Below are 23,988 nucleotides of genomic sequence, written 5' to 3' on the forward strand. Positions count from 1 at the left end.
TTGACACACCCATTGAACAAAGCCACAAGATCAGTGCAGAGGGTGGAGAACCCCTTGAAGATAAAGCTATGTTCCAACGGTTAGTTGGAAAACTTCTCTTTGTTTCACTCGACCCGACATCAGTTATGCAGTCAGTGTGGTTAGTCAGTATATGCACTCTCCTAGGACTACTCACCTCCTTGCAGTTGAGAGGATACTAGCATATTTGAAGAGGTGCCCAGGTAGAGGCATTTTATTCAAGAATAATGATCACATGAAGATAGAAGTTTTCACATATGCTGATTGGGCTGGGTGTGTTTATGATCGAAGATCTACCTCTGGATATTGTGCTTTTGTAGGAGGTAACCTTGTTTCTTGGAGGAGTAAAAAACAAAATGTTGTTTCTTATTCCAGTGCTGAAGCTGAATATAGGTCCATGGCAAATGGTGTAGCTGAGATCCTATGGTTGAGATCATTATTTGAGGAGTTAGGTATTGTTTATGAGAAACCCTTGATGTTGTATTGTGATAATCAAGCTGCCATCAATATAGCCCATAATCCGGTACAACACGATAGAACTAAGCATATTGAAGTGGATCGACATTTTATCAGAGAAAGGGTTACATCTCAAGAAGTATGTCTTCCATACATCACCTCCGACATGAGCTGGCAGACCTTCTCACCAAGGCGGTTTCAAGGAAGAAGTTGAGGCAGATCTATGCAAGTTGGGAATGACAAACATTTATTCCCAACTTGTGGGGGAGTGTAGAGAACACTAATGTGGACCCCACTAAGTGGTCCCCACTGTTCGCATGTTAGTAATAAGTTATGATTAGGATTAGTTCTTTATGATAATATTAGGACTAGTCTTTTATAAGATTAGGACAAGATTAGGATTAGGACTAGTCTTTTATAAGATTAGGATTAGTCTTTTTCAGCTTTATCTTATCTTATCTTGCCATGTAAGCAATTCAATCCTTTTACAAGTATGGTACTATGTATATAAATTTAAGGGGGGGGGGCTGTTTAAACACATAAACCCAACTCTCTTTTATCAAAATCTCTCTCTCTCTCTCTTTTCTCCCTCTTCTTTTCTTATTTTTTTCTTCTCTTTTTAAGTGTCTGTTCAATCTTGAGTGACTACTTTCCCTATCCCTAGACCCCCTTCTTCCTTTGGTTTATTAACTATCTCCCATCTAACCAGATGATCCTTTTTCACCTCTCCTGGTTCCCACAGAAAGTCCCACATTCTCTTCTCTAGTTTCTTAGACTCCCTTGGAGGAATCTTGAACACTGAAAGGAAGTAGGTTGGAAGGTTGGCAAATGTGGCCCTAATCAAAGTCACCCTACCCTCTATTGAAATGTAATTCTTTTCCCAAGCCGCCAAGCATTTATCAAATTTCTCCACAATAGGGGCCCAAAAACTACTTTCTTTAGGGTTAGCTCCTAAGGGTAGCCCTGAGTAGGTCAAAGGCCAAGAAGAGGTGTTGCAACCTAAGAACTTTGCAATGGATTCAATCTCCCTATCCTCCAAATTCACTCTAGCCACACAACTTTTATCAAACTTTACCCTCAAGTTGGAGGCAATCTCAAAGGTTCTTATTAAATTCTTAAGGTTCTCCACCTTGCTTAATTCATTCCCTTCGCAGAAAATAACAATATCATCAGCAAACTGAAGTTGAGTTACTGGAATGCCTACCCTCCCTATTCTCCAGCCCTTTATTTGGCCCTCCTCATCTGCTTTGGAGATGATTCTATTGAAAACATCAACAACAAGTGTAAAGAGGAAAGGGGAAAGTGGATCACCTTGTCTTAAACCTCTATTGGCTGGAAATAAGTCCTTAATCACTCCATTCACCAAGACTGAATAATGACATGAATTTAAACATCCTCTTATCCAATTGCACCATTTATCCCCAAATCCACGTCTTCTTGACACCTCTAGCAAGAAACCCCAGTCCACTAAATCATAAGCCTTTTCCAAATCCAATTTCAAAACAAAGCCTTTTTTTCCTGATCTCCTCATCTCTTCCACACTTTCATTTGCAATGAGGATCTGATCTATAATTTGTCTATCCTATACAAAGGCTCCTTGTGCTTGGTTAATGAGGGAAGGGAGAACTGCTTTGATCCTCCTAGAGAGCACTTTTGCCAAAATCTTATAGATGCTTGTCACCAAGCTGATTGACTGAAAATCTTTGGGGTGTTTGGCATCGGTCTTTTTAGGAACTAAAGCTAGAAAGGTGGCATTGATTCCGGGACTCACAATATGTTTATCCTCAAATTCTCTAATGGCTCCAATTAAGTCTTCTTTGACTATGTCCCAATAGTCCTGATAAAATGCCATTATAAATCCATCTGGACCCGGTGCCTTAGCTTTGTCCATAGAGAAGACAACTTGTTTAATTTCCTATTCCTCAATCATCCTTTCTAGCCATCCCCTATCTGTCTGGTCCAAAGTTGGCCAATCCTCCTCCCCCACTGTTAACCGATTCTCCAAGGGTCTTTGGAAGATTGATTTGAAGTGATCCACAATCCTACTAGCAATCTCCTCTTGAGAGGTTATCTCCACACCATCAATTTTAAGCTTTAGTATCAAAATTTTCCTTCTCCCATTAGCCATAACATGAAAGAATTTGGTATTCCCATCCCCTTCCTTGATCTGCTTATGTCTAGATTGTTGTCTCCACGATATCTCCTCACTCAACAAAACCTCCTCTAACTCCTTTTTCAATTTCCCTCTCAGTTCTCTGTCTTGCACATCCATCATCCCTTGGGATTCTTTTGCATCTAAGTCCTCAATCCAAATCATTAATCTAGCTTTTACCTCCACTCTTCCAAATTGATCCCTATTCCATTCTTTTATTTTGCCTCTCAACCTTTTTAATTTTTTGTGGAATCTAACCCCATTCCATTTCACTTCCCTCATCTCTTCACTCCATCATTCCTTAACCTTCGACAAAAATTCCGGATATGTTAACCACATATTCTCAAATCTGAATGGTCTAGGTCTATTACCAAGAGGTTCTTGTCCTACTTCTATGGGGCAATGATCAGAGGTTATCCTAGGTAGAGCCGTAGCTATCAAACCTCTCCAGTGGCTCTCCTAACCCTCATTAAAAGGAAATCTATCAAGTTTCGAGCAAGTTGGGTTAGTTGGACCAGGTGAAGATATTATGTAGTAAAGGAAGCTCTTGTAACTCATAGGAGTTAATGAAGTCATTGAACTTCCTCATACTAGTTGTGATGGCCTGACTGGGATTATTTAACTAACCTTATTGCATTAAAGTCCCCCCCCAAATACCAAGGGCCTTCCTATAAACCTTGAATACCATGGAGCTCCTCCCATAACTCATTCCTCTCTCTATAATTATTTGGCCCATACACATTTGTTAGCACCCAAATGAAGCCATCTTCCACATCCTGAATTTTAGGGATACAATGAAGTTTTCTATTAGCTCTTCTATTGGTTCTACGAAGTCCTCCCTCCACAAAGTTACTATTCCCCCCGAAGCTCCCCATGACGGAGTTGAACACCATCTTACCCCTCTTACTTTCCAAATCTATCTGACCCACCTCCTATCCAGTTCAGCTATTTTTGTCTCTTGTAACATCACAACATCAAGTCTTTCTCTCCTAAGTAATTCCTTAATCAATCTCCTTTTCCTGGCACTGCCCAAACCCCTCACATTCCAACTGATTATCTTCATTAACCTTCATGAATTTAGCCCTCCAAGATAGTATTTTCCTTCATTTAGAAACCTTTTCCTTTTCCCTCTTCCACTGAATTCGATATCCCCTTCAATGTCCATTATTAGTTTCTCTACTTCAGACTTTTTCTTCTTTTTCCTACCCTTATTGCCCATTGACTTCCTAGGCGGCCCTTTATTTCCTGTTTCCTGCCCCAATCTATTGGGCCTTGCATCTGATTCAGGGTTTTATGGAATCACCTCTATCATTTCCTCTTTCTGTTTATATTCCTCTAACAGGGTACAAATTTGCTTCCAAATACGTTCTAGTTCCTCCTGTTGCCTTTGTACCAACCAAACTCCTTTCTCAGTTCGAATTCCAGCATTAACATTCGTCACTTCCCTGCTGCCACTTGGTTGGCTAGGCTGAGATTCTAGGATATCTGTTACAGGCACAAAACCCATATTAGTATCTAAAACCAAATGGACAGGCTTACCTGAAGTTAGCAGAGGTGGTTGCACACGAACCATATGTTGGGTAGCAATTCTTGGGTAGAAATCCTATGATGAAATGTTGTGACTGATTGTAACTTGTTGTGAACCTATCACCTGAGTTTAGAGACTGCTGTAGTATTTGGTTGGTGACTGAGAGTTCAGAATTAGAGATAGCAGTGGGGGAGACATAATGGCAGCAACAGGAGATGGTTCTAGTGACCATAAACCGAGTGTGATGATCCCCTCCGATTATTTGGGTGTGCAGATGACCTCCATTAAACTTAATGGTGAGAATTATGTGCCATGGGCCAAGTCAGTGGAAGTTTTCCTCAAGGTAAAGAGGAAAGTGAAACACGTGAAGGAAGATAAACCATCAGCTAACTCTCCAGGGTTTGATGACTGGGAACAGGAAGATGCCCAAATCATGACATGGTTATGGAATAGTATGGAATCCAAAATAAGTACCAACTTTATGTTCTTAGATACAACTAAGGACATATGGGAACATGCCAAGAAGCTTTATTCTGGGCAGGATAATACTACAAGGGTATATCAGCTCTATCAGGAGTATTTCAATCTGCAATAAGGGAATAAAACCCTAGAAGAGTACTATGCCAGTATGAAGAACCTCAGAAATGAACTCAATGTCTATCATACCCTCACTCCAGATGTTAAGGTTCAGCAACAACTAGATGTCACTAGGTTCTTAGTGGGGTTGAAATTAGAATATGAACCAGTTAGGGCCCAAATATTGGGAGGCTCTACTCTTCCTACACTTGAAGTTTTTGCACGGCTTCGTAGGATTTCTTTGGGATCTACAGAGAATCCCACACAGTTTGACAGATCAACATTTGTGATAGCCAGAGGAGGTGGACGTGGTACTAGAGGGGGAGGACATTCCTCCCGAGGAGGTCGTGGTAGTTCCTTATTTGGTTGTGGTGGTTCCTTATTTGGTTGTGGTGGTGGTCGTGACTCAGGGGGAGGCTGTGGTAAAGGAAAAAGTAACTCTACAAGGAAGTGTACCCATTGTGGCAAGGACGAACATTCGGTGAATTTCTGTTATGATCTCCATGGCCCTCCTACATGGGCTAATCATGCAGTAGCTGGTGGGGTTGATGTCAGTGATAACCAATAGGCAGATCTAACACCTTCTACATCTACATCTGTTTTCGGGAAGGAGATGGTGAGCGTACCGCGCGATGAATATGAGAGGTTCCTCCAGGCTACTTCATAACATACTACAGCCACCCTTGCCCACTCAGGTATAGCTTGTCTGGTATCCAAACCCTTTCCCTGGATTATTGATTCTGGAGCCTCTGATCACATGACCGGGACTCCAGGTGTGTTCTCTTCCCTCTCTGAAACTTCCACATCTCAAACTGTTACCCTTGCCAACGGTTCCTCCTCTCCCATCTGTGGTGTTGGTAATGTTGACACAACTCTTTCTTTATCATTTGTTCTATATGTCCCCAAGTTTCCACTCAATCTTATGTCTGTTAGTAAATTAACCAAGACTCTTAATTGCTCTATTACATTTTTCCCTTCCTTTTGTGTTTTTTAGGATCTCAAGATGGGGAAGAAGATTGGTGGGGGGCATGAGGCTGGTGGATTGTATTACTTTGATGGTGGTGGATTGTCAGTTGCACTTCAGACTTCACTCACTCCTCTATAGTGGCATTGCCGACTAGGACATCCATCTCTCAAGGCACTCAAGATCTGGTTCCGTCTTTGAGTCATTTGTTGTCTTTACAGTGTGAGTCGTGTCAGTATGGGAAACATCGTCAGGTTCCCTTCTGTCCTAGAGTTGATAGTCGTATGTTAAGTCCTTTTTCTTTGGTTCATTCAAATGTTTGGGGTCCGATTAAAAGTCTTATAATGGTTACAAGTATTTTGTCACTTTTATTGATGATTATTCAAGGATGACATGGATTTACTTAATGAAAGAAAGGAGTGAATTATTTTCCATTTTTCAAAAATTCCATGCTGAAATACGTACACGATTTGGTGTTCCAATCAAAGTTCTTCGTTCAGATAACGATCGTGAATACTTTCTTACTTCCTTTCAACAGTATTTAGAACAGCATGGCATCATTCATCAAACTTCATGTGCATCCACTCCTCAACAAAATGGGGTGACTGAATGAAAGAACCGTCATCTCCTTGAAACTACTCGGTCTATTCTTCATCATATGAGTGTTCCTAAACGATTTTAGAGTGATGTTGTACTTACTGCGTGTTTCCTTATTGATCGGGTGCCCTCCTTCATTCTTCATGGTCGGTCTCCCTTTTCTATTTTGTTCCCCACCTTGTCTCCCTTTCCATTAACACCCCACATCTTTGGCTGTGTGTGCTTTGTTCACAATCTGAGTCCTGGGATAGACAAGGTGGATGCACGCTCTATTAAGTGTGTCTTTCTTGGCTACTCTCGGATTCAAAAAGGGTATAAGTGTTACAATCCCATTACTTGGAAGTGCTATGTCTGTCCTGATGTCACATTTTTTGAGTCTGTCCCCTTATTCTCGGGACTTGAAGCATCGGTGTCTTCACCTTTGCTTCCTCTTCCTCTTCCAGTCCGTGATCCCGTTTCGGTTGTTCCAGTTGGGGTTGACCCTTCACCTCTTCCAGTGCAGATCCCTACTGAACGACCACCGATCCGACGCGTGCATACTCATCGATAGACACCGGCTCCTCCAACTTCTACCTTGTCTGCGGATCCTGTTGTTTCTCCTGTCGCAGAACCTTCAGGACTTGATCTTCCCATTGCTTTACGGAAAGGTAAAGGTAGTTGTACCCTCCATCCCATTTCCAATTTTGTTTCAGTCTCTCGCCTTTTCGCTTCACATCGCCAGTTTGTTTCACTGTTGTCATCTATTTCTATACCTAAGAATGTCCAAGAGGCTCTTAGCTCACTTGGGTGGCGGCAGGCAATGGAGGAGGAACTCTCTGCCCTTCAGCATACTCGAACGTGGGAGCTCACTACTCTTCCTCTCGGTAAGCATGTTGTGGGTTGTAAATGGGTGTATACTGTTAAATACTTGCTAGATGGTAGTGTGGAGCGTCTGAAGGCCAAACTTGTTGCTAAAGGTTATTCACAGTTGTATGGGGTGGACTATATGGAGACCTTCTCTCCAGTGGCTAAGATTGGCTCTGTTTGTGTCTTAATTTCCCTGGCAGTTATGTATGATTAGCCCTTGTTTCAACTTGACATTAAAAATGCCTTCCTTCATGGTGACCTTATGGAGGAGGTATATATGGATCAACCTCCTAGGTTTGTTGCTCAGGGGGAGGATGGTAAAGTGTGCAGATTGAAAAAGGCAATTTATGGGTTGAAACAATCGCCTCGTGCTTGGTTTGGGAAGTTTAGTGAAGTGGTGAAGAATTTTGGAATGAAACAATGCCAGGTTGACCACTCGGTGTTTAGCTATGATTCAGAAGTTGGGAAGATTTTATTAGTGGTCTATGTGGATGATATTGTCATAACTGGTAGTGACAAATTAGGGATCGATAAACCAAAGGTCTTTCTGCAAAACCATTTTCAAACAAAAGATCTTGGGACATTGAAGTACTTCTTGGGTATAGAAGTTGCTAGATCAAAACAAGGTGTAAACCTGTGCCAAAGAAAATATGTTCTTGATCTGTTGGATGAAACAGGACTGTTAGGTGCAAAATTGGCTGAAACTCCCATGGAGCCAAATGGTAAGTTAAGCAGTGGTACAGGGGAAATATTTGATGATCCTGGAAGTGTACTATGACAATCAAGCTGCACTCCACATCTCATCTAACCCTGTTTTTCATGAGAGAACAAAGCACATAGAGATTGATTGCCACTTTGTGAGGGAGAAGGTCCTTACTGGAGAGATAAGCACAGAACATGTGGGCTCAGGTGATCAATGGGCAGATTTGTTTACAAAAGGCTTAAGCTCAGGGAGAGTGAACTATATATGTAACAAGCTGGGATCATATGACATATATTCTCCAGCTTGAGGGGGAGTGTTAGAGCTAGCCGAATAAGGGTAGATTAGTCATTTTATTTCTGTTAAGTTATGTGCTTATGTGGCAGTTTTAATAGAGACTTCCTGTCCCATACTTAAGTGGGGGGCAGTTTAGTCTTTGTACAACTAATTAGAGGATAATTCATATTAGGGTTGACTGATAGGGTTTATGCTATCAGATTCGACTATTCCTTTTCTTCTTCTTCTTCTTTTTCTTCCTCTGGTTCGAACTGCTGAAGCCACTGAGATAACAGTTTGTTTACTTAAGAACTCGCTCAATGGATTTAAATAAGTCCCAAGAACATGGTTTGAACAATTTAAGGATATCATTATTAATGTTGAGTTTTCTTAAAACCAACATAATTTATTCACTTGTTAGTTGTCACAATTCTAATGGATTGACATATCTTTTTGTATATGTATATGACATTTTACTTTTGGGAAATGATGTAGAAGGTTTTTGACATCTACAACCAAGGTTCAAAATTTCGATACAATAATGCCCCGTATCGGGTGTATCAGTAGCTCCTTTGATACCCCAAATAAGGGGTGTTTTGGATTTTGAGCACTTTCAGGGGGTAGGCATGCCTAAAACCGACTTCCCTATATGCTTGTTCGTGCATACTTTGAACCTTGTCTACAATAGTGGTTACATAGATCCTTTAAGATAAAAAGATTTGGGACCATTGACATAATTTCTAGGGTTCGAGGCCCATTCATTTCTTGGGTTTTCTGTTAATTGGAGGAAGTATGCCATGGATTCAATCATGTTGGCTCATTTGATAGAAAAGAAGCATGTGGACACCCTGTACTTTTTTTTTTGAAAGGTAAGGTAAGGTAAGAATTTATTGAAAGAAAGAGAAGGTTACAACAACTCCCTGGTACAACTCACCGGAAAAAGAGGAGCACTCATTCCAGACTCCAGACTGACTGAGAGTGAAGCATCTAAAATACATTTTGATGCTTAAACTCAGGTCTAACTGACAACCAAGATGCAATCTTACAAACAGAAATCTGTATCAAATCATATATATATATATTTTTCTGTTACAGAAAATGCGACTATTCCTCTCAGACCAAATGGTCACAATAACAGCCGTAGGTATAGTGCTCCGGATCAGCTTCCCTTTTCTCTTAAGGCCAGTCAATTTCCAGCAGTAGAACAAATCCTTGATGGAACTAGGCATGACCCAGTCGACCCCAACAGTTTTAAGAAAATGAATCCAAAGCTTCATAGCAAAGTGGCAGTGGAGAAAGAGGTGGTCGCTTGTCTCTGGTGCTAATCCAGACATCCCACAATTCAGATCAGGGATCTGCAGCCCTCTCCTATCCAGATTGACTCTTGAAAGACCTTTGTTAAGGATCAATACCCACACTAGAAAGTTTGCCTTGGAAGGGCAGATTGGGTTTCACACCTGTTTTCTTGGGAAGTCGGCCACCCCAATCCGACTTAGTTTTGAGGTTATAGACTTGACAGATAAAGTGCCATCCGTACTCCACTTCCAAATCCACTCATCCTCCAAATTGACTGAGATGCTTTGTCTCTGTAGAACTTGCATGAACTCCATAAACGGTTCCAGCTCCCAGTCGAAAAGATTTCTCCTAAATAGAGAACTCCAGGAGATAGAGTCACCACTCGTATCATAGGAATCAGCAACTGAGATATCTGGGTCTGCAGCACACTGATAAAGCAGGGGGAAAACTTCAGCAAGAGGGATAACCATGCACCATGAGCCCTTCCAGAACTTTAGTCTATTTCCTCTACCAATTCTGAAACCTAAACCAGATGAGAAAACTGAAAGGGATTTAAGAATTCCTTTCCAAAGAGAGCAACCACAGTTCTGTAGAGGGTCCAAAAGATCTCGAATCACCTCAATCCACCCCAAACTTAGATGCAAGTAGTCTCCTCCACCAAGCATTCCTCTCAGTTCCAAATCTCCACCACCATTTACTAAGAGGGGCAGTACTAAAAGTTTTTAATTTTCTTAAACCCAAACCTCCTTCCTCTGGAGGCAACCACACCTGGTCCCACTTCACAAGATGAATTTTCTTTTTGTCTTCCTACCCCCTCCAAAGGAAATTCCTCTGAAGTGCTTCAAAATTTTTAGCCACCTTGGCAGGGATAGGAAAGAGAGAAAGGAAGTAGGTGGGGAGATTTGAGAGAGTACTCTTCAGAAGTGTCACTCTACCACCAGCCAAAAGGTGTTTGGCCTTCCAAGAGGCCAACTTCCTTTCCATCCTTTCAATTATAGGATCCCAGATCGACACAATTACATTTAGCTCCGAGGGGTTCACTAGTAAAATTTTCCTTAAATAGTTCGCTGTCTTTATCCTTTTATTGTGAGAATGTTTATCATGTAAAATGGCCTTGGGGATGATTAATCTCTCAAATATATAGTATAGAAGTTAAAATCTGTTAGTGAAGGGGTATTTCGGTCTTTGTACCTGTTGAGAATGCTGATGTGTACTATTATGTTAGTTCGAGTGCCTCTTACTTAAATAAGGGCACTTATGTCTTTTCCAATTATATTAATAATATAATAACAGGTCTGGCCGAAACTAGGGTAGATTTTTTCCCTAATTCGAACCAGACCTTTTCTCTTCTTCTTCCTCTTTCTTCCTTCTTCTTTCCTCTCTTCCTTCTTGCTGTTTACTTTACTTTTCAACTAACAAACAAAACAGACTTCTAGGGCAGGCCGAATTCAACATGGTATCAGAGCCACATTAAACAAATCAGACTTCCTAGAATTCTGTTTTCTGTGCATTCGAACTAGGGTTTCTCTTGGATTTCTCAGCCATTGGTTGGAGACTGGGAAAAGGGCTGAAAAGGAGTGATCGCCCTCTTCCGTTGGAGGTTTCTATGCCTTCGGTGGTGTCGTTGGTGATTGGTTGCTGTGGTTTCTAAGCCCTCCCCTAATTAATGTAGGGCTGGTGCGTGTGGTGCAGTGGTGTTTCATTCCTTCGTGTGGTTGGCCTTCAGGCGATGAGGTAAGGAGTTTTTTTTTTTATGCATAATTTCTGTTATGGAACACATGAGAGGTGTGGTACAGATCGTATGATGGGTTTTCAGATTGCAGTATGCTAGGGTTTATGCTGGTTTGTGTGTGATTCGAAGGGAAGTAGTGTTTACTTAATTGTGAAACTTCCGGTAGCTGTAGAGTAGGGTTTGTGGTGTTACAAGTACAGCTTTCAGCCTTTATTATTGCTGAAATCAGTGTGCAGATTTCGGTGAAGTGTCTGTGTGCAGTGTGCAGTGTGTAGTGCTCAGGATTCAGTGATAAGGGAATTCGGCAATGGTAGATAACAGTGATAGTAAACCTAGTGTGATGATATCTACTGACTACCTGAATGTCCAAATGACCTCCATTAAATTGAATGGAGAGAATTATGTCCCTTGGGCCAAGTCTGTAAAGGTTTTTCTGAAGGCGAAGAAGAAGGTAAAGCACATAAGAGAGGAGAAACCCCCCACTAATTCTCAGGAGTACGAAGACTGGGAACAGGAAGATACACAGATCATCACATGGTTGTGGAACAATATGGAACCCATAATCATTGTGAACTTCATGTTTCTTGACACAGCCAAAGAGGTGTGGGATCATGCTAAGAAATTGTATTCTGGTCAGGATAATACAACTAGGGTATATCAACTGTATCAGGAATACTTCAATCTGCAACAGGGAAATCAGAGCCTTGAGGAGTACTATGCCAGTATGAGAAATATCCGTAATGAGTTAAATGTCTATCATCCTCTCACTTCTGATGTCAAGGTTCAACAGCAACAGAGAGAGCAGCTTGATGTGACTCGGTTTCTGGTGGGGCTCGAGGTCTATGGAAAACTCTAATATCTCAGATAAATCAACATTTGCAGTGTCGAGAGGTCGAGGTGGCAGAAGTAGGACTCGAGGAGCCCAGCCTGGCCATGGTGGCAGTAGTAGTCCAGTGTATGGCCGGAGTGGTAGTGGTGGATCTACACATATTTGTGGTGGTGGTCGTACTGGAGGTAGAGATTTGGGGGGAGCTCGTGGTAGAGGACGTGGCTCGGGTCCACAAAGGTGTACTCATTGTGGTTTGGATGGACATACTATTAACTACTGCTATGACTTACATGGTCCACCCTCGACGTGGGCCAACCATGCCATGACTAGTGACACCAGTTCCAGCTTTAGACAGGAGAACCGGTCAGCTGACCAGATGCCTTCTACCTCTTCAGATGGTCCAGGCAAGGAGATGGTGAGTGTTCCTCGTGACGAGTATGAAAGGTTTGTTCAATCCACGTCGCAGCAGAACACAACTACCTTTGCACACTCAGGTATGGCTTGTTTGGCATCCACACCCAACCCCTGGATTATTGACTCTAGAGCCTTCGATCACATGACGAGAACTCCAAGTGTGTTTTCATCTCTCACTCATTGCTCAACATCACAATCTGTTACCCTTGCTAATGGCTCCACATCATCTATTCGTGGTGTTGGTAATGTTGACCTAGACCCTGTATCCCTATCCTCTATTTTATATGTACCTAAGCTTCCATTTAATCTTATGTCTGTTAGTAAGCTGACCAGGTCCTTTAATTGCTCCATTACATTTTACCCCTCTATGTGTGTTTTTCAGGATCTCAAGACGGGGATGAAGATTGGTGGAGGGCATGAAGCCGGTGGACTGTATTATCTTGATGGTGGTGGAAGAACGTCAACGACCCTTCAGTCATCTATTTCTCCTCTCTAGTGGCATTGTAGATTTGGTCATCCTTCGCTGAAAGTGCTGAAGTCCTTGGTCCCTTCATTGAGTCAACTTTCTGTTCTAGATTGTGAGTCGTGTCAAATTGGGAAACACCATCGTGTTCCCTTTAGTTCTAGGGTTGATAACCGTGTGTCGAGTCCTTTTTCTTTAATTCATTCAGATGTTTGGGGCCCTTATAAAGTGATGTCATATAATGGATACAAATATTTTGTTATTTTTGTTGATGACTTTTCAAGAATGACGTGGCTCTATTTAATGAAAGAAAGAAGTGAATTATTTGCCATCTTCCAGAAATTTTATGCTGAGATCCGCAATCAATTTGGCGTTCACATCAAAATTTTCCGTTCTGATAATGGCCGTGAATACTTGTCTTCATCTTTTCAAGAATACTTGGACCAACATGGCATTATACACCAAACTTCATGTACCTACACCCCACAACAAAATGGGGTTGCTGAGAGAAAGAACCGACATCTTGTAGAAACGACACGCTCACTCATGCACCACATGAATGTTCCCAAACCCTTTTGGAGTGATGCAATGCTCACCTCTTGTTTCTTAATTAATCGGATGCCCACGTCTATTCTTGATGGTCGTTCTCCTTTTAATGTCTTGTTCCCCAACATGTCTCCGTTTCCGCTTCCTCCTCGGGTATTTGGGTGTGTCCGCTTTGTCCATAATCTGGGTCCCGGGACTGACAAGTTAGATGCACGATCCCTTAAGTGTATCTTCCTTGGCTATTCCTGGACTCAGAAAGGGTACAAGTGTTACCATCCCAGTTCTCGTCATTCCTTGGTATGTGCCGATGTTACTTTCTTCGAGTCTACTCCGTTCTTCGTGGGGTCCGATGATGCTGCTTCCTCCACATCACCTCCTCCTCTTCCCCTTCCTGTGGCTGATCCTCCTCTGGTTCCAGTTGTGCCTACGTCCTTGCCTCCGGTGCCACCATCCGTTGACCGTCCACCTATTCGTCACATGTATACACATCGCCCACGTGTACTGGCTGCAACTCCTTCGGCTTCATCACCATCGACAGATCCATCTCCAGATCCGACACCAGCCTCCGACTTTGATCTTCCTATTGCCTTACGGAAAGGTAAACACACCTGCACCCTTCACCCTATTTCCAATTTTTGTTTCCCTTACTCACCTCTCCGCCTCCCATCGCCAGTTCATCTCTTTGTTATCCTTAGTGGTTGTTCCTAAGGATGTCCATGAAGCCCTTACCTCTCTAGAGTGGTGTCGTGCTATGGAAGAAGAGCTCTCTGCCCTCCATCATAATCACGCTTGGGACCTCACCGCTCTTCCTCCTGGGAAGAGCAGGTTGTCGGTTGTAAGTGGGTGTATACCGTTAAGTACTTGCCAAATGGTCGTGTTGAGCGCCTGAAGGCGCGGCTGGTTGCAAAAGGGTACTCCCAAACCTATGGCATTGACTACACAGAGACATTCTCCCCGGTTGCTAAGCTAGGGTCAGTTCGTGTTGTCATCTCCCTTGCAGCTATGTATTATTGGTCTCTATATCAGGTAGATATCAAAAATGCCTTTTTGCATGGTGATTTGCTCGAGGAGGTCTACATGGAGCAACCACCAGGGTTTGTTGCTCAGGGGGAGGATGGTAAGGTATGCAGACTTAAGAAGGCTATATATGGACTTAAACAGTCCCCTCGAGAATGGTTTGGTAGGTTCAGTGAGGTGGTCAAGAAGTTTGGTATGAAACAGTGCCAAGTTGATCACTCTGTCTTCAGTCATGACTCTCCGACAGGCAAAATACTACTGGTGGTGTATGTAGATGATATCGTTGTGACTGGGAATGATAAAATGGGCATTGACAAATTGAAGGCATTCCTACAGGAACACTTTCAGACAAAGGACCTTGGCAAATTGAAATACTTTTTGGGCATAGAGGTAGCAAGATCTAAGCATGGCATTAATTTGTGTCAGAGGAAATATGTGCTTGATTTACTGGAAGAAACAGATTTGTTGGGTACTAAACCGATTGAGACACCTATGGAAACAAATACGAGGCTGAGCAGAGATATAGGTGAAGTATTTGAAGACCCTGGCAGATACCGATGACTTGTAGGCAAACTAAACTACCTAACCATTACTCAGCCAGATATTTCATTTGCGGTTAGTGTGGTGAGTCAGTTCATGTAGAAACCTTTGGTCCCACATTGGAATGCAGTGCTAAGGATTGTGAGGTACTTGAAAGGAGCTCCTGGCCGTGATTTGTTGTACAAAAGTAGCGGAAAACTGGAAGTAGAAGGATACACCGATGCTGATTGGGCAGGTTCTATGTCTGATAGACGGTCTACCACAGGCTATTGCACCTTTCTGGGGGGCAACCTGGTAACGTGGAAAAGTAAGAAGCAAACAGTTGTGGCAAGAAGCAGTGTAGAAGCAGAATATAGGGCCATGACACATACTGCTTGTGAATTAGTGTGGCTAAGGAACCTTCTACAGGAGATAGGATATGACATCAATACTCCAATGAAGTTCTATTGTGACAATCTGGCAGTGGTTCATATCTCTTCCAATCCGGTGTTTCATGAAAGAACCAAGCACATCGAAGTTGACTGTCATTTTGTGAGAGAGAAGGTGTTGAATGGAGTGATAGAGACTGCATATGTTAATACGGGAAACCAGTGGGCAGACTTGTTTACAAAAGGTTTGAGTCGGGGGAGAGTGGACTACATATGTAACAAGCTGGGATTATATGATATATACTCACCAGTTTGAGGGGGAGTGTTAGTGAAGGGGTATTTCGGTCTTTGTACCTGTTGAGAATGCTGTTGTGTACTATTATATTAGTTCGAGTGCCTCTTACTTAAATAAGGGCACTTATGTCTTTTCCAATTATATTAATAATATAATAACAGGTCTGGCCGAAACTAGGGTAGATTTTTTCCCTAATTCGAACCAGACCTTTTCTCTTCTTCTTCCTCTTTCTTCTTTCTTCTTTCCTCTCTTCCTTCTTGCTGTTTACTTTACTTTTCAGCTAACAAACAAAACAAACTTCTAGGGCAGGCCGAACTTCAACAAAATCAAACCTAAGATTGAAATTGAATAAGGAACCCCATTTATAATATCTCCCCTATATAGAGGCTGGGATTATTACTGTTCTGAGAGATTGAGAAGTTCTATTTTTCTATTTCTTCTTTTGATCAAGTTCATGTTGGAAGCATGCTAGCCTGGACTGGATTGTTTGCGAAAAAGAGGTGAAAAACTTCACTACTAAAAATTATGAAATCCTCGAAGTGTACAAATATTTTACTTTGTAAATCAGCACTACTATTTTTCCAACACAAGTTCTATGTACATAATATTAACTTTAATTGACTGAAAGGAAATGTACATAATAATGCAGGTAGAAATTACAAAAGGGCCTGTTTACAAATGAAGCAACTCTTATGAATAAATAAACATCACAGTTGAACTATTACTGTTATCTTTTAGTACTTATTGATACTCCAGTTTTGCCTACTTCTTTCATTTTCTTCCACAGATCAAATATTAGGAGATTGAACTTTAATGGATTTTATACAATGGTTCTGCAAAAAAGAGATGAATTGATATCTGTGGCCACAGTGAGGTAACTGTTCTGTCTCAATGATTGTTTCCCGTTTAATTTCTTAATTCTGTAGGAATTTGTGATGTTCATAGGCATCATTTGTGGTTGCCGTGTTAAATTTTCAGGGTCCATGGACAAATGGTTGCAGAGATGCCTCTAATTGCAACCCGTTTTCAACACCGCCAGCAGGGTATGTGCCATCTTCTTGTGAATGAACTGGAGAAGGTAACCTTCATCTATCCCAATAATTTTGTGAAGAATTCATTCTTTTGGAGCGGCTGATCTGAATATGATATTAAACTTTGATGTCATGAGACACACATTGCTTTGCAATTTACAGATGCTATCTAGATTGGGAGTAGAAAGACTTGTCTTGCCGGCTATTCCTCAGCGAACACAAACCTGGAAAACTTCCTTTGGGTTTACAGAGATGCCAATTGAGGACAGATTAGATCTTATGGGTTATCCCTTCCTGGGTTTTCAGGGCACCACGATGTGCCAAAAATTCCTTCCCAGGCCTAGTAGAATAGTCAAATCAAGAGGTACAGTTGGAACAGTTTTCTTTTTCGGTCATAATAACATCACTCTTTAATTCAATAGGTATTTTCTTCACTTTATTGTTTGTTTTATCTTGTTCATATTGGTGGAGTTTCTGCAGGCAAGTCCAGAAGATTAAGGGAGAGGCTTTTGGAAAATTTTGTGGTATTCTGAACTTAGCTTTCACTTCATTCTGGGTATCATGGTCTCAGGTTAGTTCTGGTGATTTAAATTAATTTTCATGCCGCAGGAAAATTATGTGGGTGATTGCAAGCAAAGATTCAGTGGCTTTTGCTATGAGCGCAAACTGAGGAAGAACTTGGGGAAGAGAACATAGAGAGTTCTGATGGAAATACATAAAATGTGCAAGAACGTTTAGAGGTGAAGAGCGCTGTCTAGCGAAGGTATGAGTATATATCGGTAGCTACCTACTGCTCAAGCAAACTTTAGTTGATTTCTATTGTGCATCCAATTGCTGATGCCATGATTCTTTTTGTTTTTTCCTTGTTAGCTTAGCCTCGGGTTATATATAGGTTGTACAGTGCTTTAGCGGGGAAAAATTTAAAAGAAATTGCAAATGACCGTTACCCATATGTTAATTTAAAGCAATATAGGGGACAGGATTCAGGAATGGCTGTACATAGGATAAGCTAATTTTTCATGTACAGTGGATAATTGTCAAGTTGAATTAGTTCTTCAAAGCAAGCTTTATGCTCCCAGTGGAAATTTAATAATGCAGAGCTCTCTGTATTTGTGCACCAGCCCGGAACTTTGTAGTGTGAGGGTTAGCACTAGCAGTTGACCATGGCGGGACACAGGGTGGAAAGATGATGACTGGCTGCAAACTAGTTTGCACTTAGAATATGAATCTGTGAAAGATTCATATTTCATAATGGTCCAGCCCTGCCAAATGAAGGGGAGTTTTTACACCACTGGAAACATCGACTGTGATTCTATGAACAGAAATAAGACTTTTAGAAAATACAAATCCGACAACTAATAGAAACAGCAGGGGCAAGAGATGGACTTGATGTGCTTGTTCCGAAGGCCTTTAAAAGGGCTGCTCAAGCAGTGACTAGTAGTGGAAGGACTGGAGGGGGTTGATGGAGCCCCCGGCAGCGTATGTAGTAGAAAAACTCCACGATGACCGACCAGATCATCTTCTTCACTCGACCTCTCTCCGGAGGCATCGTCGGAGAAACGTCTGCGTACTGGAGCTTGACCGCACCGCGAGTTGAAGCTCAGAGCTTGATGCCTCTTCCAACGTCAGGCTCTCTCTCTCAGCGTAGTTGTGAGTGAAACAGGGTCTCTTTTACGCGGAACTTAAAATTGCAGAATGCAGATATAAAGTGGAGAGAAATCGGAGTTAAATAGTAGGAACTCTTTTAAGTTTAGCAAATTGCAGATAGATACTCTGTAATTTGGGATAGTTGCACTTGTAGGGCTTAAAATTTTCGAATGTTCTATTTTAATACCTGGAACTACCAGACATATACATTCCAAAGTGAGAACTCTTTGTTTTCTGCCGGTTTGCATCGGAAAGGTGAAGAAGATGGGTTGTGAAGATAGAGAATCAAAACGTGGGCATTTTTATAATTTACCATTCACGATGATGTTAGTTTAATGGAATAGGACTTGATGTATATTTTTTGAAAATTCAGGCACTAAAGGTAGCACATTTGAAAGTTTAGTTTCTAAAATGAGACCATCCCTATTCCCTAGCAATTATCTATGTTCTGCAATTTACCCAAAAAAATTAATAGTAAATCCTTCAGTCACAGGTTCACATGTAAATTGACATCGACATCCCTTGTTAACTGACGGCATTGTGGCAGGGAGCTAGGGATAGAACCTTTTTTCACACGGTGTTTGAAACGTTTTGGAAATCTAGAATAGAAATACCCCTATGATTACTTGATAATAATGTTTTAAAAAACTATTTGGAATCGGATGGCCCATTTTGACCAAAAATAAAATATTAAAATAAAAATGGCTAAAACCATTGAGTGGGTCGGAATGAGTTGACAGTTTGACCTCTTGAGTCAATGGTTTTTGGCCAGGATCGGGTTTGAGGTAAAACGGAATTGATTGTCTCGGTGGTTCCCGGGCTGAACAGTCCAACCATCCAGGTCAACAGCAGTTTGAAAACATTGCTTGAAGATCTCAAGAACCAAAATACCCTCATCTGTCCTCCCAGCTCCTCTTATCTTTATCTTATGTGAGTCATCGTCTTCTATTGTGATTATAGACTTATAGTGGCGGATTCAGGACATTTGATCAGTGGGGGTGTGTCTCTGGCCTCCTCTCTTGGGCCTTTTTAAAACAATGAAAAAAGACTTCATTTCATAAGTCAAATTTTATTTGACCACGTACTAATTTATTTGAAACATTTTTAAATCTCAGTGGGACAATTGCTCACACTGGCTTTTATATAAACCCCCTACTGGTGATTTGAATTTGGGATGGAGGGTTTGCTTGGATGATGGACTCCATTTTTCCTAATAAAAGATTGTAAGGATGTTGCAACTTGTAGCCAAGGCGGTATTGGAGACCAGTATTGTGACATATAACCAAGTAACAATTATGGGCAAATATATGGATAACACATCATCATCATCATCACCTTGTCTCAACTATACTGGATTGATTACATAAATTTTGTTCCACCATTCCATTCTCTGTCATATTCATCATTAAACTATAGGCACAAATCATTCCTTTTTATTTCCACGTTAGTTATCTTTGGTCTACCCTTTATTTCCACCCGGTTGAGATGCCCCCTTGCAAATTTATTTGCACTAGTACAAATGCATGGGAGTGCAAATGTAAAAAAAAAAAAAAAATGCAAATTCTTGTTCAATTTTTTTTGGATTTACTTTATTCTGCTTTATATCTTAATTTACTTCATTTGTACTCAATTAAATAAAATAAGTTAAATTTTAAAACAAAAATAGCTTAGAATTTACTCTCAAATCATTTGCACTGCCATGATTTTGCATCAGTGCAAATTTATTTGCATTGCAACCAAACACAGCCTTGAGGAAAAAAAAGATGAAAATGACCATTTACCACTACGGGCCATATTTAAGAACGGGATGCAATGTTCCAGTTTTCTCTTTTTAACCCGACAACGCTTTATACATACTCTTTCACCCCTGGCTTTGGGCAAAAGTCGGGTGTGATACAATCACAAGTTTGCGGCTTTTGACCCAACCAGGAGGGCAAGAGGCTTTGTAGAGAAGAAAAATCAGGCTAAAATCGTAAAATCATGGCCTTTGGTGCAATTGTTGTGCCTCACTTCACGTTGGAGAACAAATCCAATAATCCCGTTTGAAGAATTTACACGGTTTTACTAAAATTTTAATAATTTCCCAATCCGAACCCATCAAAATTAGACTCATTTATTTGGATAATCCTGTATTTAGATTCATATCAATCGGATACGAGGATCGGGTGTTATACAGATCCCAATCTAACGTGATATATTGCTTCCAAACAAATATTAAAGCTATACTTTTGATTGACTGTCCACACGGGGAGGTTGTTGGGAATTGATTGAGCAACGGGAAAACGAAGCGCCGTCGATGAAGCAAATTTGCTTTCACGGCTGCAGCTGAAGCCATAAAGTCAGACAAAAATAAGCCACAGTCCAACTCAGACAGTCGACATCACTCGTCAATCATACCACCCACCGGCCACACGTGCAGCTCTCTTTTTTCACACTCTTTTTCCTTCCTTTCATTTTCTTTTCTTTTCTTTTCTTTTATTCTTCGTCTTTCAATTTAAAGCTGACATCGACTTATTCGGCTTTTCAGATGGCTACGGCGCCGGAAAGATTGATAGATCGTGCGAGTCCGGAAAGAAAGGGGTGAGTTTAAGTAACGCCAGATCTGGCCGGTGTAGCGTCGGGAACTCGGGATTTGGTGGGGGCGACCTCCTTTCTAGGTCTATGCAGGGCAAAACTACAACCAGCAATTGATTGAGGGAAATACAGACAGAAATGGCAAATGAAAAATAGAAATTGAAAAGGATGGATAGCGAAGCAAAAATACAAGAACAGAAAATTTTGCAGCTTTTTTAGGGAAAAGAAATTAAAAAAAAAGCAACACAAAAATTATAGATATATATGATATATATATCCTTCAAAGTTCAGACATCAATTCTCTGTATACAGACTACCTATTACACTGCTTCTTTTTTAATGTGACTACCCTCCTCACATAAACCCCATAAGGCATCAACATCTCCTAATTCGCCTTATTATTCTATTCCTGTAGATTAAATAAATCAGACAAGATCCTTCTCATCACGTTGCCTCTCCTTGGGGGAATCGTTGCCGAACCTTCTGTGAGTTGGAGACGTATGGTCCAATTCCAGCTCCAGCTCCAGCGTGAGTGTGATATCGAGCCCGATCTCGAGTCTGCCGTCCATCCCTTGTTGCCGTCTCCACGGTAATGGTTTCAGCTCTCTCTCCGGCGCCGTCCGCCTCCATCGGTGGATCTGTGCGTGCGTGAGGGACAAAACAAAGTGAGAGTATAAGGAGAGAGAGAGAGAGAGAGGTGTGAAGAGACAATGGCAAAAAACCAACCGGGGCAGTTGTTTTATGGGGAAGAAGTCACGTGCGAGCCTCATGTGATCACGAACGTGTGAGGTTGCCGGATCATCAGAGGAACGAGGAATCTGCTGCATCTCCCATCAATTGTTTTTGTGTATTTCAGGTTTGGAGTTGCATGTAAATTGGAGAGACGTGTTTAAAGATATTGTCTAATAATGTTATTTGTTCCGATTCAGTTTTGTTGAGTTTATTGTTGGGTTACATGTAAATTCGTTCCTAAATGCAAGAGAACGCCTTAGGCAAGAATCTGCAATCAGTAAAGTTGAAGACTCTTCAAAGAAACCTTTTGTGAGACAGTAACAGATAGAGATAGAATAGAGAGAGACTAGTGATTTTCAAAAAGTTGTGTTCAATTGCTTCATTCACACTCTTTAAATAATTTATGAGGAGTCATCGAGCAGAGGAAGGTGCTGATTCAAAAGAGGTTCATTGAACAGTCACAATTTCAAACATTGTGATTGTTAAAAGGTAATTAACAGTTAATGGCTGCTAACTTTGAATAGTGTCTCTTGATAACACCTGATTGGATCGTGACCGTTGAAATCACCAACGGTTAGCCTTGCACCAAAAGTCAAAGTCACCTTACGCAAACAGAGTAAGTTTTCTATTTTTGTTTTTTGCTACTATGAATTTTGTTATTTAATCTATTTTCGTTTTTTAAATAATGTTTAAAATATGATTTAGTATTCAAATTTTTATATTGAAAACATTTAAAATTTATTTAAAAATAATATATAAAACATAAATAATACCCTGCCCCACCACGAACAGGGTAAGTTTTCTTGAATCTTAAATAGGGATAGGGAAGAGATAGGGTGGGGATTAGGGGTGTAAATGATAGTCGAAAATCCAATTTCGAATTTGATATTCAATACAATCGAATCAAATTCGGATAATTTGAATATCCAATCGGTCGAATTTGGATATCCTATTCATATCGAATAGTTAATCAGATTCAAATTTGGATATGACCTAATTCGATTCGATACATATCCGAATTCTACCAATTATTTAATTCTTATATATAATATATAAAATATTTTTATATAATATATATATATATATATAATAATAATTAAGTTATATAAATAATTTATAATTTATATACTTTATATCAATAAAATAATTATTTTATATATTTATTAATTAATCAAATTCAAATCGAATTAAATATTTGAATATTTAATTAGATTCAAATTTGAATATTAATTTTCAATATCTGTTGGATATCAAATCGAATTCAGATATCGGATTGTCTAATCGGATTCGAATTCAGCTATTGCCTGATTCAATTCGAATTCAATACATTTACACCCCTAGTGGGGATGGGGAAAATATTTTTGCTTCAAATCAAGGAAGGGGAAGGGACAGGGTTTGCATAAAACCCCCCAAACTCGATAGTAAATTAGTAAAATATCAGTAGATTTAATATTGACTTTTAAAATATCTATAAGTTTTTTCTCATATTCTTATAATCCTAGGATCCCACAATTCCACTTATAAAATGCCCCCAAATTGTCATAATCCAATTCCTAAAATACCCCCAAATTCTCATAATCTTATTTGTAAAATATCCATAAATTAGATTGTTTTTAGGTGGTTGCCTCGGGGCGAGGAAAGTTTGTGGATTCCCAATCCCCAACGGGGAATAGGTGCCTTACCTCCAACCTGCCCTGCCACCAGGGACGGGGCGGGGATGGGGTTGAGTGTCTTGACTACATGGGCAAAGCATAGGGAGGGGTGCCACATCCCGTGCATTACATGGGCCCCCACTAGTTATAATTACTTTTGTGCTTTTGATAATTTTTTTTAAAGTTATTACATAATCTTGTTATTTAATCTATTTTTTGTTTTGAAATAATATATAAAATATGATTTAATTATTAATATTTTGATATTTTAAAGTTTTTAAAAATTAGTTATTTATAATATAATATAATTATTTATTAAATTTAATAATCCATGAAATTATAATTTATACTATTATTACATAATTTCGTTATTAATTTTGTAAAATATAAAATTATTATTAATTCAAAAGTTATGAAATCTATTATAACTATTATTCTACTCTTAAGAGATTTTTTTAAAACCTATTACATAATTTCGTTATTTTAACTATTTAAAATTTAGTTATGTTAAATATTTTATTATTTAAATATTTAAATAATATGTAAAATTAATTTGTAATATTTTTTGTTATTTAAATTTTATTTCTTTAAAGTTTTTATGTAATTTTAAATATTTTGTTAAATAATTATTTATCTATTTTTAATATTTTGTTATTTAAATAGTTTATATTTATGTTTTTAAAATATTAATTACTTAATTATTATAGTCATTGAATAATCCATAAAATTATAATATATA

At 39.9% G+C, this 23,988-nt stretch overlaps 1 protein-coding gene across 6 annotated transcripts in view; it reads left to right on the forward strand.

Moving 5' to 3' along the window:
* Positions 1-21,814, forward strand: part of LOC104606694 (uncharacterized) — a 56,332-nt gene extending 34,518 nt beyond the window's left edge. The window contains exons 6-11 of one of the 6 annotated variants that reach the window (XR_016076619.1): positions 16,401-16,487; positions 16,592-16,691; positions 16,807-17,008; positions 17,125-17,168; positions 17,254-17,407; positions 20,819-21,814. Coding sequence is in view for 1 of the 6 variants with exons in the window: in XM_010272024.3 (XP_010270326.1) it covers positions 16,401-16,487; positions 16,592-16,691; positions 16,807-17,008; positions 17,125-17,168; positions 17,254-17,340 (520 nt within the window). In the remaining 5 variants the exon portion in view is untranslated. Of the gene's footprint in view, positions 1-16,400; positions 16,488-16,591; positions 16,692-16,806; positions 17,009-17,124; positions 17,169-17,253; positions 17,692-17,765; positions 18,676-20,818 lie in introns of those variants that run through there. The other 5 variants (XR_736804.3, XR_736805.3, XM_010272024.3 and 2 more) reach the window with 5 other exon arrangements.
* Positions 21,815-23,988: the final 2,174 nt, after the last annotated feature.

Source organism: Nelumbo nucifera, chromosome 5 (assembly GCF_055504915.1).
Source record: "Nelumbo nucifera cultivar China Antique chromosome 5, China Antique-T2T, whole genome shotgun sequence".
Lineage (NCBI taxonomy): Eukaryota > Viridiplantae > Streptophyta > Magnoliopsida > Proteales > Nelumbonaceae > Nelumbo > Nelumbo nucifera.